This window comes from Conger conger, chromosome 7 (assembly GCF_963514075.1).
Source record: "Conger conger chromosome 7, fConCon1.1, whole genome shotgun sequence".
Classification (NCBI taxonomy): Eukaryota; Metazoa; Chordata; class Actinopteri; order Anguilliformes; family Congridae; genus Conger; species Conger conger.
This window is the reverse complement of record NC_083766.1, coordinates 60182739-60201685: the sequence shown is the minus strand read 5'-3', so window position 1 is coordinate 60201685 and position 18947 is coordinate 60182739. Positions and strand designations below refer to the sequence as shown.

Genomic DNA, 18947 nt, shown 5'->3' with positions numbered 1-18947 from the left:
TAGTTACAGTTAGTTACAAATTACAAAGTTACAAATAGAATATTCAAATGGTATAGTGGTAAGTCTACTGCACAATGTCATATGATATTATGAATATGATATTATTCCACCCAGACTGCACGCTGAGAAAAGGCCGAAGAAGACGCCTTGTCACTTTCCCTCTGTGGGAGGTAGCGTGAAGGTAGTTGTGCATTAGTAAGGGCGAGGGCATGCATCCCCCGACGAAATCGCCAGGCATAGCTCTCGCCTCTCGCAGCCAGTCGTATGTGAGCGTAATAACATTTGAAATGGGGAATAGTGGTGGGTAGTTCGCGAATGAGTCGGATCTTTGAGATGGCTCATTTAGGTCAACGTTGGTAGCCGACTCGCATATCATATCTATCTATCTATCTATCTATCTATCTATCTATCTATCTATCTATCTATCTATCTATCTATCTATCTATCTATCTATCTATCTATCTATCTATCTATCTATCTATCTATCTATCTATCTATCTATCTATCTATCTATCTATCTGTCTGCCTGTCTGTCTGTTAATTTATTTCTCGATATATGAAAATGAGAAACGATCTCGTTAGGTCTGGCTTCGATAATAAAGGTAAACTAATAAACTATACCGTTACAGCGAATTTCGCCAGAGCAAAATGATGAAGCACGCGTTTGACTCCGTCCTGCGTAGGTCTATGTCGGCAGCGCGAGCGCGAGGTTCTGCTTGCATTGTCGCTTGTTCTGATGATGCAAGCTACTTGGTCTTGAATTGACTGAATAGACTATAATGAAGTGCTATTTGTTGCGCTCTCTGCTTACTGCATGATGCAAAAATATTTTCGTGACGGATGAACAAACCAGTCAATTAGTGCGCACATTTTATCCTGAAAGAAAGATGAATGAAGTACAGTTTTTGACCTGTACGGGTTTGTAGATGTGCACGTAGTATATTAGGCTGCAAATAAAGATTAAATCACAATAGGCCTGCATTTATTTTATTGATGTTTGTGGAATTGTATTTAAGTCACATTATGTAATGATTTCCATCTGTAACTAATCAAAAGAGAATCCAGACGAACTTAAATATATATAAACTGCAATGACGCATAAAGATAGACATGCCAAAACAAAGTGATATAGTCATGGAAATAATCATCGCGAGAGAAAAAGGTGACAGTTGAATGCAGACATTTTTTAATCTTAAATTTCTATCTTTTGTTGCATTTATTTAAAGTTACTTGTTACTTTGATAATGCAAGGCTATATGTACACAAACACCAGTTATAGGTCAAATTTTGCTAGCAGTGGCTCATTTAGAAAAAGATCTTGTGCTAGGCTACTGAATGAAAGCCGTTTGGGTGGCGAACGACCCGGCTGGTATTGGTGAGCTCAGCCAAATGATCCGACTCATCCAACTCGCCGACTGGAGCCCGAATGTCCATTAGGATCAGAGACAATTCACACGTTGGACCTTTAATCTGTTTGGTTATGCGCCATGTTACCCAACCTTGGGCTGCTTTGCCAGCTATCCCGGCGTGGCTTGCAGGTTCCAAAAATGTGTCTCTCATTGAAAATGAATGTAGATGATGAGAACTACTGCTTTTTGCTGGAGGGCATGTGGCCTTGGCTGAGCTAAGATGAAGTGGCTACGTCACTTTCCACTGCTCTCCTATAGAATCACATGAATGGGGTGCTGTTTAAATAAAGGTGCAAACTCAGTAATCCTGCTCAATTCTTCCACATTTAGCATTACCGAGTGTAAAGAAATGCAGTACAATTTTTAAAGAGACAAAACATTTTAATCACTGTTCGAAGGGTAGGATAAGGTAATGGCTAATAAAATTCGTTATTTTAAAAAGTATATAATATATACATACAAATGTTATAGCACATGTAAATTTTGAATGGAAATGTCATTGCTCAACCTACATGTAAAATGTAAATACTAAACGTAAGCATAAATGATTAATGTAAATGTGAGTTATATATGGAAATGTAAAATTTTAATATTAAATTTGAAAACTAATTTTATTGAATATATACTAACTGCCCATGCACATTATGTAAAATTACAGTTTCTTTGCATTGAGGAGGATGGTATCAGCCACACTCAAATACTCTAAGCAGGAGCTGAACAGGCTGCCTCAAAATGGCTGCTTGTCGAAGAAAATCAGCTGAAGTCATTAAAGGAGTGTTTGTCACTGGGCTAAGAGCAGCAGTGATAAAGAAACATTTAAAATCACATTTGTATGTGTCCCTGTTTTCATTTGTCATGATAGTTTGGCAGAAAACTGAAGTTCCCGTCCCCCATGACCTCATGACTGTGACTAATGTCGGTGGAGTGACATCGCACTGGGAGTTGAGGTAACAATATTGGTCTGATGTAGCTGTACTCTCAGTGCAGGTGGTCAACCTGAAATGAAACCTAACTACATGCTTGATTTAAGAAAAGTGTTTACAAAAACAATTGTAACCTTGTGTCAAATGGTCTAATTATCCTGTTCTCTGTTTTCAACCACGATCGGTTTGCTTGCTGTTCACCGTCAGGAAAAAGTACATGTACTCCTATTATAAAGCTCATTTTTGGAAGAAAAACAAACAAAAGGCGAATGAGGTACACCTTACACATTGTATTAATTTCCTTTGGGTTCTTGATCACATATTACCTGTGTTACAATTGGATATAGCCTAGTTACGCGAATAGTGCTGCCTGTTGACAGAGCAATTATTCTGGAAACAATTCAAGCGTGATAATGGTAGGGGAAGAGATGGTCAACCCAATGGCACATCTGCCATCACCTCCAAGGTGGTGGTTCTCCTATTAAATTGGCTGTTTCTTTATTGATTTATTTTTTAATTTATTTATTTTTATACTGTATAAAATTTAGTTGTATTTCATGTGAGAGTGTGTAAAATAGCTTACACAGGTAGTTCTATGAGCATTTCTCAGGGAGAAATAATTAATCGTGCTCTAAACTTTTGGTGAAAATATATAATTATATTAGCTGTAGCCTCAATACAAAAGGAACCCTGTGGACAAAACTAGTTGAAGGGTTGCAGCCTCCTATCTTTTTGCTTTATTATGTTAGTCCTCTATGTCAATAAATAATTATACATTTAAATTAATTATGTGTTTAAACATTCCATAATGCAGGAAATGTAAAACTTGTACTATCCTCTCAAGTTCTGAAAGTGTAGTGCAAATCAAGCTAACCAGTTGATCCAGACGAGTAGTTAATTTGGTTGTCAGTGTAGTATAGGCCTAATTGTTAAAAGGACCTGGGCTTATAACTCAAAAGTGATGGGTTTGATTGCCAGCTAACCCACTGTTACATCCCCAGGACTCTAGTCTGCCCCTAGTAGAATGAGTGGTGTGCTGGGTGGTTTTTAACTTTGATTGTAGGATTGGAGGCACCTGTGAGGAATCCTATATGAAGACTCTGAGGGAGGAACTCGAGGAAAACAGCTACCATCAGGGTTCCATGCTGCCGATATTGATTGTTTTGGTCCTTTTGTTAATAAATTCATCTATTTTTAAAAATGCTGTTTTCCCTTTTTTGTGTTGGGACACGCCAAAGGGGGCTGGTCGTAACACCCACTGACTATGTAGCCTACAGTAGTTACAAATATTGAATTGCTTCAGTTTAACTATCCAGCTCAATAAGTAGGTAGTATGAAAAAAAAAGGTAACTGCGTATCGATAAGAGTGTCGGCTAAATGTCTAAATTTAATCTCAGTTAAGTAATGGGTATGCAGCAAACAGTCAATGGCTTGTATTTTTCATTCTAGACATTAATCTGTCTTTCTCTCTCTCAGGGATTAGAAGAAAGCAGTCACGCGCAGGTCCTGAACGCCAAATGCGTGCAATGGGAATTCTCGCCACTTCGACGACAAACGACTCTATCATTAGACCAGCGGGATTTTACATTGTCGGATTTACATCTTTAAAGTTTTCTGATTTATATTTCATTTTCCTTGCAGTCGTTTATATTGTAACGGTTTTGTCCAACTCCGTTATCCTATTTGTTATATTGACAAATCATGCCCTACACACACCAAAGTACCTTGCTGTCGCTAATCTGGCGATCGTCGACTTGATCTTCAGCACAGCCTTTATTCCTGGTATGATCAAGATATTTCTTGTGAAAGATAACTTCATGCCCTACAATGCATGCTTGACACAGATGTTTTTTTATTTGTCCTTTCTCATTTTAGAGTCCTCTTCACTCAGTGTCCTTGCCTATGACAGGTTCATTGCGATATGTTTCCCACTGAGACAAAGCTCTATCAACACAATCACCGTCATGATCTCTATTTTAGTCACTGTTTGGTCATTTTGTGTAAGTGTTGGATTCTACTTGGTCATAATGATGACCAGACTGTCTTTCTGTAATTCACTCATTGTGGAGAGCCACTTTTGTGACTACGGTCACATTTTCAAACTTGCTTGCAATAACACTTTCCAGTGGTCCACTGTCCCTATGCTGTTGCTTACTGTTGTGTTTGGGAACTTTAGTTTAACCGGCATGTCGTATGTTTGTATTTTGACAGCCGTGTTTAGAATGAAAAGTGTGGACAGCAGGCACAAAGCACTTGTGACCTGCGCTGAACATGCCATTCTCGTGGCAGTTTTCTATGGGCCGTTTTTGACAGTTATCCTTGTTGACCTTATTTTATTCAGCAAGAACAGGGATGCCATTACTTTGACCTTGTCCTTAGCATCATCCATACCGCCCTGTGTGAACCCCATTGTGTATTCCCTGGCAACCAAAGAAATCAAGAACAGAATACTGTCTATGTTCCAGAAAGTCAAAGTAGCAGAGTGGGCAGGGCTGGGGTAGACCAACCTGTTGCAGTAAATTTATATTTTCAAATGAGTAACATTCATTTTCATTTTGTTTGGCCTCAATTGTGCATCTTCTTAGGAATAGGAGGACCCCCCCCACTTACACCACACCGGTGACACATTATTTCCATTTGAAAGATGTACAGTGGGAAGAAAAAGTATGTGAACCCTTTGGAATTACTTGGTTTTCTGCATTAATTGGTCATAAAATGTGATCTGCTCTACATCTAAGTCCCAAGTATAGACAAACTCAATGTGCTTAACCTAATACCACACAAACAATTATCATATTTCATGTCTTTATTGGACACATCCATTGAACATTCACAGTGCTGGTGGAAAAAGTAAGTGAACCCTTGGATTTAATAACTGGTCGAACCTCCTTTGGCAGCAATAACCTCCAACAAGCGTTTCCGGTAGCTGCTGATCAGACCTGCATAACGTTCAGGAGGAATTTTGGACCATTCTTCCTTACAGAACTGCTTCAGCTCAACCATATTCTTAGGATGTCTGAGGTCATTCTACAGCATCTCTATTGGATTCAGGTCTGGACTCTGACTGGGCCACTCCAAAAGGCGGATTTTCTTTTTTTGAAGCCATTCTGTAGTAGATTTACTTCGATGTTTAGGGTCATTGTCCTGCTGCATCACCCAACTTCTACTGAGCTTCAGCTGGCAGACAGCCACCCTGACATTATTCTGTAGGATACCTTGATAAACTTAAGAATTCATTTTCCCCTCGATGATGGCAAGCGGTCCAGGCCCCGAAACAGCAAAGCAGCCCCAAATCATGATGCTCCCTCCACCGTACTTCACCATTGGGATGATGTTTTCATGTTGGTATGCAGTGCCCTTTTTACGCCATACGTAGCGCTGCGTGTTCTTCCCGAACAATTCAACCTTGGTTTCATCAGTCCACAAAACATTTTCCCAGTAGCATTGTGGAGTGTCAAAGTACTCTTTGGCAAACTTCAGGGGTGCAGTGATGTTTTTTTTGGAAAGCAGCGGCTTCCTTGGCAGGACACCACGCCTGTTCAATGATTTGCGTATGGTAGACTCATGAACAGAGATGTTAACCAGTTCCAATGATTCCCTCAAGCCTTTAGCTGTTACTCTAGGCTTCTTTTTTACCTCACTGAGCATTCTGAGTTGTGCCTTTGGAGTCAACTTGGCGGGGCGCCCACTTTTAGGGAGAGTAGCCACAGTACTAAATCGTCTCCATTTGTAGACAATTTGTCTAACTGTGGACTGGTGAATACCTAAAGTCTTGGAGATTACTTTGTAACCCTTTCCAGTTTTATGCAAGTCAACAATTTTTGATCGTAGGTCTTCGGATATCTCTTTTTTGCGAGGCATGGTTCACATCAGCAGATGCTTCTTGCATAGCTGCCAACTCTCACGCTTTCGGCGTGAGACACACGCATTTGCATTTGCGTGTGAAAACAGCAAATGCAGCTAGAGTTGGCAGCTATGTTCTTGTGAATAACAAACTCAAAAGGTTTGAGTGTTTTTTATAAGACAAAGTAGCTCTACACCTCGCTCCAATCTCGTTTCATTGATTGGACTCCAGGTTTGCCAACTCCTGACTCTAATTAGCTTTTGTTGAAGTCATTAGCATAAGGGTTCACTTACTTTTTCCACCAGCACTGTGAATGTTTAATGGATGTGTCCAATAAAGACATGAAATATTATAATTGTTTGTGTGGTATTAGGTTAAGCACATTGAGTTTGTCTATACTTGGGACTTAGATGTAGATCAGATCACATTTTATGACCAATTAATGCAGAAAACCAAGTAATTCCAAAGGGTTCACATACTTTTTCTTGCCACTGTATTTTATTTTATTGTAAATAGGAGACCTGAACTATAAATTCTGTGTAATATTCTCATTTACTGTCTTCTGGTCAGCTTGTGTAATTCTGTGATCCTTAATTGTCAGTGAGACCTTGTTTTAGTCTGACCTCTCTGGATAAATAAAGATAATTACAAAAACCTTCCCAGTGCGTGGTCTACTTTCACATCACAACTTGTCTACAGACAGATTAATTTATTCATGTGAGTATCTAATCAGCCAACTGTGTGGCAGCAGTGCAATGCATAAGATCATATAGATACGGGTCTGGAGCTTTACTTAATGTTCACATCAACCATCAGAATGCAGAGAAAACATGATCTAAGTGACTTTGACCATGATTGTTGGTGGCAGACAGGGTGGTTTGAGTATCTCAGAAACTGCTGATCTCCTGGGATTGTCATGCACACGAGTCTAGAGTTTGCAAAGAATGGTTCAAAATAATAATAATAATAATAATAATAATAATAATAATAATAATAATAATCCAGTGAGCAGCAGTTCTGCAGACAGAAACACCTTGTTAATGAGAGACATCAGAGGAGAATGGCCAGACTGGTCAAAGCTGACAGGAAGGTGACAGTAACGCAAATAACCACACATTACAACAGTGGTATGCAGAAGAGCATCTCTGAACACACAACGCATCATAACTCTAAGTGGATAGGCTACAGCAGTAGAATAAAAATTTTTAAAAGTCTAATAAATACCTAATAAAGTGCTCGGTGAGTGTATTTTTCACTGTATTAATAGTCATTGGAATATCAGAGACTAAGGTCGATGAAACGTTAAATAATGAGTATGTGGCCAAGTTTGATGGTGTTCTCCCTTAAAATGAAATCCTGAGAAACATTGCATCATTGCATTATCTTTTATTTCTAGTTTTAAAAATAATTATAAAGTGACACAACAAACCATATGACATAATGATGCTCTTCTATTATTCAGTGTAATATCATATTGCTGTGATTTTGGACAGTTTGGACACACAAATTACATCTGTTATCTTCATTCATATTGTTTAGAAATTTTTATTTTATTTTAAGAAATAACATAAATATTTTTCATGAACATCTGAATATGCATATTTATTTTAACTCTGTTCATTTCGTTAAGGTCCATATTTAAATATTTACATAGTTATTAAAAGGTCCAGCACTGCAAAATGCAGTTTATGTCGGTCTGGAAAGAGGACCTGGTCAATGGTAAAAACGCGATATCAGCTGTATCAATGCTTCAGCTCCCAAAGGGATTGTGCATTCCAAGGGCAGGGGAGGGTAGCTGTGGAATTGAATTGACGTCCCCGACGAATTCCCATGTTCCATAAGCAAGCGGATATATTCCGCAGCAGGACGGGAGAAGCACAATTGGTGAGACGAGCGGTATTCGACAGTGACCTATGCTGAGGTGAATTGGTGAGTACCGATTTTCTGCTGCTCTAATTTTGCATCGTACTCGGGGTACGACAATACAATAGCGGGGTACACTAGCTGCCAACCCTCTTCAACGGTTCCGATTGTATCTGTATGGTCACATTTGTTCCTGTGTTCAGTCTGCACTTCATTGTACGTCGCTCTGGATAAGAGCATCTGCTAAATGCCTTGTAATGTAATGAAATGTTGTAATGTATTTTTCGTTCACTTTTTTCGGCAATTACTACGCCAGCACCACGACCTAAATGTCTAAATGTAATCCTTAGGTTAGGTAATGCGTAAGCAACGTTAGACTGAACTGTTAATTGGTTATATTTTTCACTGCAGACATTCATCTGTCTCTGTGTCTCTCTCTCAGGTGTCAGAGGAAAGCAGTCACGCGGAGGTCATGAACGCCGCTTCGATGACAAACGACTCCATCATTATACCAGTGGGATTTTACATTGTCGGATTTACATCTTTAAAGTTGATCGATTTATATTTAATTTTCCTTGCAGTCGTTTATATTGTAACGGTTCTGTCCAACTCCATTATCCTTTTCGTTATAGTGACAGATCATCGCCTACACACTCCAAAGTACCTTGCTGTGGCTAATCTGGCGATCGTCGACTTGTTCTTCAGTACAGCCTTTGTTCCTGGAATGATCAAGGTGTTTCTCGTGAAAGATAACTTTATTTCCTACAACGCATGCTTGGCACAGATGTTTTTTTATTTGTGCTTTCTAATTTTAGAGCCGTTTTCACTCACTGTACTTGCCTATGACAGGTTCATTGCGATATGTTTCCCATTGAGACAAAGCTCGATCAACACAATCACCGCCATGATCACGATTTTCGTCACTGTTTGGTCATTTTGTGTAGGTATTGGTTTCTACATAGTTTCAATCGTGACCAAACTGTCTTTCTGCAATTTGCTCTTTGTGCAGAGCTACTTTTGTGACTACGCCCACGTTTTCAACCTAGCTTGCAATTCAGACAGTTTACAGTGGTCCACGATCCCTACTCTGTTTCTAGTTGTCGTGTTTGGGAACTTTAGTTTAACCGGCATCTCATACGTCTGTATTTTGACAGCCGTATTTAGAATGAAAAGTGTGGAGAGCAGGTACAAAGCCCTTTTAACTTGCACAGAACATGTTGTTCTCGTGGCAGTATTCTACGGGCCGTTTTTGACCGTGCTCCTCATTGACATTATTGTATTCAGCAAGGAAAGGGATGTCATTACAGTGACCTTGTCGTTAGCTTCAGCCATACCACCCTGTGTGAACCCCATTGTGTATTCCCTGGCAACCAAAGAAATCAGGAACAGAATACTGTCTATGTTCCAGAAAGTCAAGGTAGCAGCGTGGGCAGGGCAGAGGTAGACCAAATGGTTGCATTAAATTTCCATTTTCAAATCAGTAACATCCATTTCGTTTTAGGCCGACGTGTTTGGCCTCAATTGCGCATGTCTATCTAAAGTCTTCCAAAGTTGAATTGTATTTTCTTGGAAATAAGAGACCTCCTCATTCCCCACCACACCAGTGACACATTATTTCCATTTGAAAGTTGTATTTTATTGTAAATAGGAATCAGCCCCCCTGCATCATTAATTGCATTAGAATATTTAAATGTTGCACTATAAAATGTGTTTTAATACAATATACAATATTGTAATTAAAATATTGTAGTACAATATTGTGTCGTTTTCTCATTGCTTGTCTTCTGGTCTGCTTGTGTAATATGGTGATATTTTATTGCCAGTGACACTGAGTTGTCCACTGAGCTCCCTGGCAAAATAATGAAAATTACATATATTAAAAAATATTTATGAATAGATATTCAACAACATGTGGTCTACTTTCACATTGCAACTTTACTTTTATTGACATCTTAGGAATAATTTCCAAATGCCTGGGGCAAATCTTAAATGATAAGATGATTTTAATTATATTGATTATTAAATAACTTTTCCCCTTCATTCATGTTCTTAAAATGAATGGTCTTCGTTTTTATTATTATATTATGGGGTGCAAAATGCAGCAGAAATAATGCTTATTTTAATGTGAAAATTTACCAAAAATATCCCTTTTTCTCAAAATGTAAATTTGAAATGCGCTGTCCCAAAATTATATATTAAACTGTATGAAACATTTGGCGAAATATTTCGTTAATGAATTAAATCAAAATATTTATATAAATGTACTTTTTAATAAAAGTGTGCATGCTCTAATTGTTTAATAAAATGTCAAATAAATAAATAAATAAAATCAAAACAAATCTACATGAATAAAACATTTAGCTAAATGCAGGATTCATCTGAGAAAACATTTACCTAAATATACAAAACATTTTTCTTTTTTTAATTGCCGTCACAGTTTCTTTTAGTTCTGGGTATACTTAACACAGCTAGGATAAAACCTGTAAATAAACAACATGAAGTTATTTCTGATCATTGTTTAACATATGTCATGGAGCAACAGTAATTGCAGAAGCTATATCATAATATTTCAAAATTCACTATTAATTTAAACTATTTTCTCTTTTATTGTCTTGTGATGTGCTTGTGTAATGCTATAGTACACTTTTATCAGTGGCACCTGTTTCCTCAGTTGACCTATTTGTTATATAAAGGTAAAGCGAATATTCAATCTTCTTTCAAAAATAAACTTTCTACATTCAAATGAGGAAGAGAGGTGATGAGGGAACCATACAATTTAAACATTTGACACATATGTGTTGTTACAATTTTAATATTGTTTTCAGCTTAAATATATGCATGATCTATACGTTTCTTCAGTTTGAGAATTTGTAGGACCTCTCTCAAACCAGTTTTCTGAAAATCAATTTTATACATATTATTATTCTGTGATTATTACAACTGTAATGCTATTTATCTGCTTAGAAGGTCCAGCCCTGTTAAATGCAGTGTGAAACCGGTCTGGAAAAGGGGTCTGCTCAATGCGAAATTTCAATATAAATTTCATTAATGCTTCAGCCATCAAAGAGATACTTTCGAAATGGAACGGAGGGTAGTTGCGGGTCTTAATTGACGTCCCAGAAGAATCCCCGTATTTCCCCACGTGCAAGGAGATATATTCTGCAGCATGAGGAGAGAAACACAATCTGACAAATGATCTCCGGCAGTTGTTCTATGCTGAAGTGAATTGGTGAGTACAGTTTGCTGTTGCGCTAATTTTTCTCAGTTTCGCAGTTCATTCAGACGCGAGGGCTGAGGGTCAGCATTTCCACGCACTTACCTTCGACATGGAAGCGTACAGCTTGGAATCAATACAATACTCAGTTGGCGTAGTGGTATGGTAAACCGGGTGTGATTGTAACACTTTTTGCTCCAACATATATAATTCACTTTTTGTTCATGCTAATATTGTTCCGAGAATTAATTTGATCCTATGAAGAGTTAACCAGGGCGGCACGGATGGTGCAGTGGGTAGCACTGCCGCCTCACAGCAAGGAGGTCCTGGGTTCGAATCCCCGTCGGCCGGGGCCTCTCTGTGTGGAGTTTGCATGTTCTCCCCGTGTCTGCGTGGGTTGCCTCCGGGTACTCCGGTTTCCTCCCACAGTCCAAATACATGCACGTTAGGCTGATTGGAGAGTCTAAATTGCCCGTAGGCATGAGTGCGTGAGTGTGTGAGTGCGTGAGTGTGTGAGAGTGAATGGTGCGTGTGCCCTGCGATGGACTGGCGACCTGTCCAGGGTGTATTCCTACCTTTCGCCCAATGTATGCTGGGATAGACTCCAGCCCCCCTGCGACCCTGATCAGGATAAGCGGGTTCAGATAATGGATGGATGGATGGATGGAAGAGTTAACCAGTCTTCATTGAAACGTTACATTTAATAATAAAAACGTATAATACTATTTTAATCTGTTTTACACCGTATCATTAAATACATTTTCTGTTTTCTTCGAATATTTAGCATTTCCTATCACTTCATTAAAAGTATTTTATGTTAATAATTCTGAAAATGCCTGTAAAACAGCAGTGGTTATTTAACAGTCAGTCTGCATGCAGTTTAAGGTAAAATTCTGGGGTGCGTTTCCTGAAGCCTTCTTAACGCTACGTCGTTCGTAGGTTGTACCTTAAGCTCTACCTTAACGTTTCAGTGTGTTTACCCAAACGTTCTTGGTCTGGACCACTCTTAGCTATACCTTAGCGATGTTGTATAGCCGTATGTCAAAAATAAAATAAAATAAATGTTGTTTTCGTGTTGGCGCGTTTTGCTTGTTGTTGCGCTTTTATTGAAAACGTCAGCTAATCAGAGAAAATAGTGAATTACACCAGTAATGTGATGGTGCTTCTGACAAATCAACCCTGATTGCAAAATCATTTAAGGCACGATGACAAAGATAGAATAATGTAAATAAAACATGACATGCCAAAGAAGGCGTATTCCAAGGTGGCGTAGCCACAAACCGTATCACTAACCGTATATATAATTTGGCGAAAATTATATATACAGTTGGAAAATGTAGTTTGTAACTTTTTAATTCTATTAATACGTTCCCATCAGTCATGATAAATGCAATATATGTAAGTATTCCTGCAGTGTATTATTAATAAATAACACTACTTTCTCTCAGAACGCAGTCAAACAGTCGCTGCATGGAGTGCATAATCGATCTTAGAGCGAATCGATCGGCCTAGAAATGTCGCGCGTAGAAGCTATCCCTTAAGCAACCGCCTAAGTGAACGCACCCCAGTACATTTAGGCAACTGTGTTCTCCTGTTACTTGAATTAGGCTATTTTACTATCATTTCACGATTTTTGTCTCGCACCCGGTGCTGCCAGTTATTTGTCCGTTTTTTCTTGAACCTTTTTACAATGTACAGCTCTCAAACAATAATATACATTACATTACATTATATTCCATTAATGGCATTTGGCAGACGCTCTTATCCAGAGCGACGTACAACAAAGTGCATACCCATAACCAGGAATCAGTGCGCTGAAAGACCCTAGAGGGAAGTACAATTTCAACTGCTAACTGCACAACAAAAATAAGGACCAGGGCCTATTAGATTTTTTTCATTTTTTATTTTATTTTTATTTTTATATATTTGGTTCATATTTTTAGCCAAATATCAAATTTCAAATCTACAAATATCAGTCATTTAGACATCTACTAGCAGAATGTATGAGTTAATGTCACAATGAATGTGACAGGAACAGAAAATCTGCTTAAATCAAGCCAGGAAAGCTTCAAATGCGTTTTTCAAATACAGTAGTTTTTTTTATGTCACTATTTTTAAAATTATATATTTAAATAAAATCAATTACACTTTAAATGTCCAACAGCTTTCTAATGTCCAAATCTCCTTCCAAACGAACATAATGTAAAAGTGTGTGTGTTTGCACACGTATGAGTGAAGTCAGCTGTCTACCCATGTACAATGCTTGTTTTTCTCTTCAATTTCCTAGGCTAGTTGAGAAATAAAAGTGAAAAGCAATCCGCTTTGTAGGAGTTACGGGTTACAACCATCCCTGATAGTAATAGAATAATATTTAGACCGCGATTGCTACGCGATTCACCCTGCAGTTCCTATGCCCGTTGTTTCTCAGCCAAATAAATATAAAAGAAGCTGCCTAGCACACTGCCAGTGAAACAGCTTAATGTTAGGCTACCTGGAGTCTGCATTCATTGGCTTTCAAACCACGTGTCTATTGCTCCAAAAATATCAAAGTTTAATAGTGTTTCTGTAAAGAGGCTGTTTGATTTACTGTAATTGTATGGTATTTGTGGTCACTGTAGAACGCGGTGCCCGCCAATCATGAATCAGTGTCGAAACATCCGGTTTTATACCATAGTAGTTTTGGAAATGGGTACCCAAACTTTGACTGAACTGGCATGGTTGTATTTGTTTCATTCATAGACACTGTTTCTATCTCAGGGAAAAGAGGAAACGCAGACACGCGGAGGCCCTAAACACCGTGCAATGACAATCCTCAGCACTTCGATCAGAAATGACTCCAACCTTCGACCAGCAGGATTTTACATTGTCTCATTTTCGTCATTAAAGTTTATCGATTTATATTTAATTTTCCTTGCAGTTCTTTATATAGTAACGGTGTTGTCCAACTCCATTCTCATTTTCATTATAGTGACAGATCATCGCTTACACACTCCAAAGTACCTTGCTGTGGCTAATCTGGCGATCGTCGATTTGATCTTCAGTACAGCCTTTGTTCCTGGTATGATCAAGGTGTTTCTCGTGAAAGATAACTTTATTTCCTACAACGCATGCTTGGCACAGATGTTTTTTTATATCTGCTTTCTCTTTTTAGAGTCGTCTTCACTCAGTGTCCTTGCCTATGACAGGTTAATTGCGATATGTTTCCCTTTGAGACAAACCTCGATCAACACAATCAGCGTCATGATCATTATTTTAGTCACTGTTTGGTCATTTTGTGCAAGTATTCCCTTCTTCTTAGTTTCAATCGTGACCAGACTGTCTTTCTGTAATTCTCTCATTGTGGAGAGCCACTTCTGTGACTTTGGCCTGGTTTTCAGACTAGCTTGCAATAACAATTTGGAGTGGTCCATTTTCCCTTCTTTGTTTTTTATTGTTGTACTTGGGAACCTTAGTTTAACCGGCATGTCATACGGTTGTATTTTGACATCCGTGTTTAGAATGAAAAGTGTGGAGAGCAGACACAAAGCGCTGGTAACTTGTTCAGAACATCTCGTTCTCGTGGCGATTTTCTACGGGCCGTTTTTGACTGTGCTCCTCATTGACATTATTTTATTTAATAAGATTAGGGATGGCATTACAGTGACCTTGTCGTTAGCGTCAGCTGTACCACCCTGTGTGAACCCCATTGTGTATTCCCTTGCAACCAAAGAGATCAGGAATAGAATATTTACTATGTTCCAGAAAGCCAAGGTAGCAGCGTGGGCAGGGCTCGGGTAGGCCAACACATTTAAATTTGTTTATTTTTAGGTCTTGGTGTTTTGCCACAATTGTGCATGTCTCTGTGATATCAAACATAATGTTGTTGAATTGTATTTTCTTGAGAATAGGAGACCCCCCCCCCCCAATCCCCTCCATCTCCCCATCCCCACCACAACAGTAACACATGAATTTAATTTGAAAGTTGTATTATATTGGAAATGTGACAGCTCCCCTGAACCATTAATTCCATTAGATTAAAAAAAATGTTGTGCCATCAAATGTGCCTTAATTATAATATTGTGTCATCTTCTCTGTTATTGTATTCTGGTCTGCTTGTGTCATGCCATGATACTTTGTTGTCAGTGGGCCCTCACCTACCAGGCTAAATAAAGATAATGATATACAGTGGGCTGATTAATTATTGGTAACCTTGATTAAAATGAAGAAAAAAGGCTGTATTTAATAAACAACACATATACAAATCTGCACTCACTGAGCACTTTATTAGGTATTTACTTAATAAAACTCTTGACCACATTTACATGCTTTTATGAATTTAGTTGCTGCCACATGATTGGCTGATTAAATATTTGCAAGTCTACCTAATAAAGTGATCACTGCGTATATATGTCATGTTTCAAAAAATAGGAAGGTTATATACTTTTATTTCAATACATATATTCTCATGTTTTACTTTTTTAATGAAAAATATAGGAGTCAACTTCATTGGCACCCCAAACAATTATTGTTATTAAAATCAATGTGAAACTGGCAATATAATTTGACTAAATTTAGTTAATCTCAGGCTAAAGGAACTATGTTGTGTCATTCCATCACTTTGTGCTTTATAAGAGTTTAAAAATGAGGTAATAAACATGCACAAGTCTATTGTCATCCATCAACCATCGGGAAAAGCCAAAGAGCTGTCAATTCAGAAGAGGCCAGTGGTAATTTAATCATCACAAGTCTGGTTATGGGAATGACAATACATTGCAAACTGTCCAGGAAGATGACATAAGTGCATGTTGTCCCGATGGATGGCAAGGAAGATCGATCGTGAAAGAGGCCAAAAAGAACCCAAGGATCACAGTTTAAGAATTGCAGAGATTGGTTGCATCTTATGACTGGGACAGTGTGCAGTGGTCAGATGCGACCAGAATTGAACAATGTGTCACTGTCAAATTAATTACAGTGCTCACCGTAAGTGTGCATCATCAAACTGTAATGACATACCAATTCAAATCAAGCTCTCATTAAATTTGCAAAATGTGTCCCACAAGGGTCTATTCTTGGTCCACTTCTTTGGTCTACTTTATATAAATAACATTGTATTCCCAACACCAAATTGTAATATAGGGACCACATTTCCCAGGATTCCACAGGGAACATTTGTGACATTTACAGCACTGCCCCGGCCAATACCGTAATGCCTGAAGGAATAAACCTTACAGTATAGCACATTGTCCACTCTCTTGCCTCTTCACTACTCTTTGCCGTTATCTTTAGACTCTCTCTTCTGCTCCCAACGCAGACAAGGGCCGAGTTCTCCACAGCGACTAGGCCTCACACACAAAGCTTACCTGGCATTAACCACAAGGACAGGCCTACTGCTAACCAAGTGGAAGCTGGTGTACGCTCATCGCTGCATCAGCTGACCACAAGGAACTGCAGAACAACTTGCACCTCAAACTTTTCCACACGGAAAAGAGACATCTTTCAATGATCAAACAGACCAGATGCCGCCGAAGAATGTAATTATGCTGTGTAATATAACTTACCAAGTTTTTACCTAAATGTACAAAACGCATATCTAAATGTGTAAAGCTTTTTTGCTAAATGTATTACACATTTGAATAAACTTTAGCTATTCAGGACAGCAGAATCCCTCCCCATATTTTGACACAGGCTAAAAACATACCTTTTCAGACTATCTTATTCTTTCCTCTACAACAGCCTCAATTCTTCATGCCATTGACTGGTGACTGGGAAGGCCACTGAAGAACATTGAACTCATTGTCCTGTGCATGAAACCAGTTTACTTTGAGATTACTTTGGCTTTGTGACATGGTGCATTGTCATTCCGGAAGTAGCCATTAGAAGATGGGTACATTGTGGCCATGAAGGGATGGTTAGCTACAATACTGAAATAGGCTGTGGCATACAAGCGATGATTAATTGCGATCAACAAACCCAAAGTGGGCCAAGAAAACATTCCCAACACCATTACACCACCCCCACCAGCCTGGACTGTTGACAAAAGGTAGGTTGGGTCCATGGATTTATGCTGTTGGCACAAAATTCTGACCAGACCGCCTTTTGTAAACCCAATTGTGCATTCCCTGTCAACCAAAGAGATTAAGAATAGAATATTTACTATGTTCCAGAAAGCCAAGGTAGCAGCGTGGGCAGGGCTGGGGTAGGCCAACACATTTTAATGTGTTTATTTTCATTTTTAGGTCTTGGTATTTTTGGCCACAATTGTGTATGTCTCTGTGATATCAAACATAATGTTGTTGAATCGTATTTTCTTGAGAATAGGAGACCCCCCTCATCCCCTCCCCCCGCCCCCCCACAACAGTAACACATTAATTTAATTTGAAAGTTGTATTATATTGAAAATAAGTGACAGCTCCAACGAACCATTAATTCTGTCGGGTCCTCGCACCGGCCGCCAAATAAATGCAGGGTCCTTTTGGGGCCGCCAAATAACGTAGGGATTTTACGCTCTACCAAACCATTACATTACATTACATTACATTACGTGGCATTTAGCAGACGCTCTTATCCAGAGCGACATACAACAAAGTGCAAATCAATCACAAGAACAAGTGCAAAAGTAGACCTGAGAGGACAGTACAGTTCCGAGTCCTAGTGTAAACATACAGAAATTCAGAACGCTTGAAGAGTACAATCAACTTTCAAACTAGCATACCACTGTTGGCAGCTAGAATACAACAACAGCCAATAAAAACAACAATACCTATACAAGTAACGATATCTATACATAAGTGCCTTTACGGTCTAAGGCTAATCACAGTGATTGTGAGTTGGGGAGGGAAAGGTGTAGCCTGAAGAGATGGGTCTTCAGTCTGCGCTTGAAGGAGGTCAGAGACTCTGCCGTTCTGACATTCACCGGGAGGTCATTCCACCACCGTGGGACCAGGACAGACAGCAGTCGTGAGCGTGAAGTGCAGGTGTGGCGAGGGGGAGGCGCCAGACGGCACGAAGTGGAAGAACGGAGGGGTCTTGTTGGTGTATAGGTCTTGATAAGGGATTGAATATACACAGGGGCTGATCCTTTAACTGCCTGGTATGCGAGCACCAAAGTTTTAAATTTGATGCGAGCCATAACAGGCAGCCAGTGGAGGTTGCTGAGCAGGGGGGTGACATGTGAATGTCTGGGAACATTGAATACCAGACGGGCTGCAGCATTCTGGATGAGTTGTAGGGGTCTGATGACCATGTCGAACGCCGCAGAGAGGTCAAGAAGGATCAGGACAGAGGAGAGAGAGGTTGCTTGTGCAGCCTGAAGGGACTCGTTGACAGAGAGGAGTGCAGTCTCCGTCGAGTGGCCAGGTCTGAAGCCGGACTGGTGGGGGTCCAGCCGATTATTCTGAGAGAGGAAGGAAGAGAGTTGGTTGGAGGTGGCTCGTTCAATGGATTTGGATAGAAAAGGAAGGAGAGATACCGGACGGTAGTTTTTATTGCAGGAGGGGTCAAGAGTGGGTTTCTTTAGGAGCGGGGTGATGTAGGCCCTCTTGAATGATGAGGGAAAGCAGCCAGAGGACAGAGAGGAGTTAACAAGGGAGGTGACAAACGGGAGGATGTCAGGCATGATTGCCTGAAAGAGGTTTGAGGGGATGGGGTCGAGGGCACAAGTAGTAGGGCGGTGGGAGAGCAGAAGGTGAGACATCAGCATCTGTAAGGGAACAGAA

The 18947-nt window shown here is 39.4% G+C and overlaps 3 protein-coding genes across 3 annotated transcripts; all 3 read left to right on the top strand.

The window, feature by feature from the left end:
- Positions 1-3858: 3858 nt before the first annotated feature.
- Positions 3859-4833, top strand: LOC133133493 (olfactory receptor 52B2-like). Its single transcript, XM_061249593.1, has one exon. It carries the CDS (start codon positions 3859-3861, stop codon positions 4831-4833), a length of 975 nt encoding a protein of 324 aa, XP_061105577.1.
- Positions 4834-8006: 3173 nt separating this feature from the next.
- LOC133133492 (olfactory receptor 13G1-like) lies at positions 8007-9483 on the top strand. The gene is made up of 2 exons (XM_061249592.1): positions 8007-8060; positions 8482-9483. Exons 1-2 carry the CDS (start codon positions 8007-8009, stop codon positions 9481-9483), a joined length of 1056 nt encoding a protein of 351 aa, XP_061105576.1.
- Positions 9484-14055: 4572 nt separating this feature from the next.
- Positions 14056-16572, top strand: LOC133133491 (olfactory receptor 7A42-like). The gene is made up of 4 exons (XM_061249591.1): positions 14056-14311; positions 14405-14438; positions 14706-14811; positions 16519-16572. Exons 1-4 carry the CDS (start codon positions 14056-14058, stop codon positions 16570-16572), a joined length of 450 nt encoding a protein of 149 aa, XP_061105575.1.
- The last annotated feature ends 2375 nt before the right edge of the window (positions 16573-18947 follow it).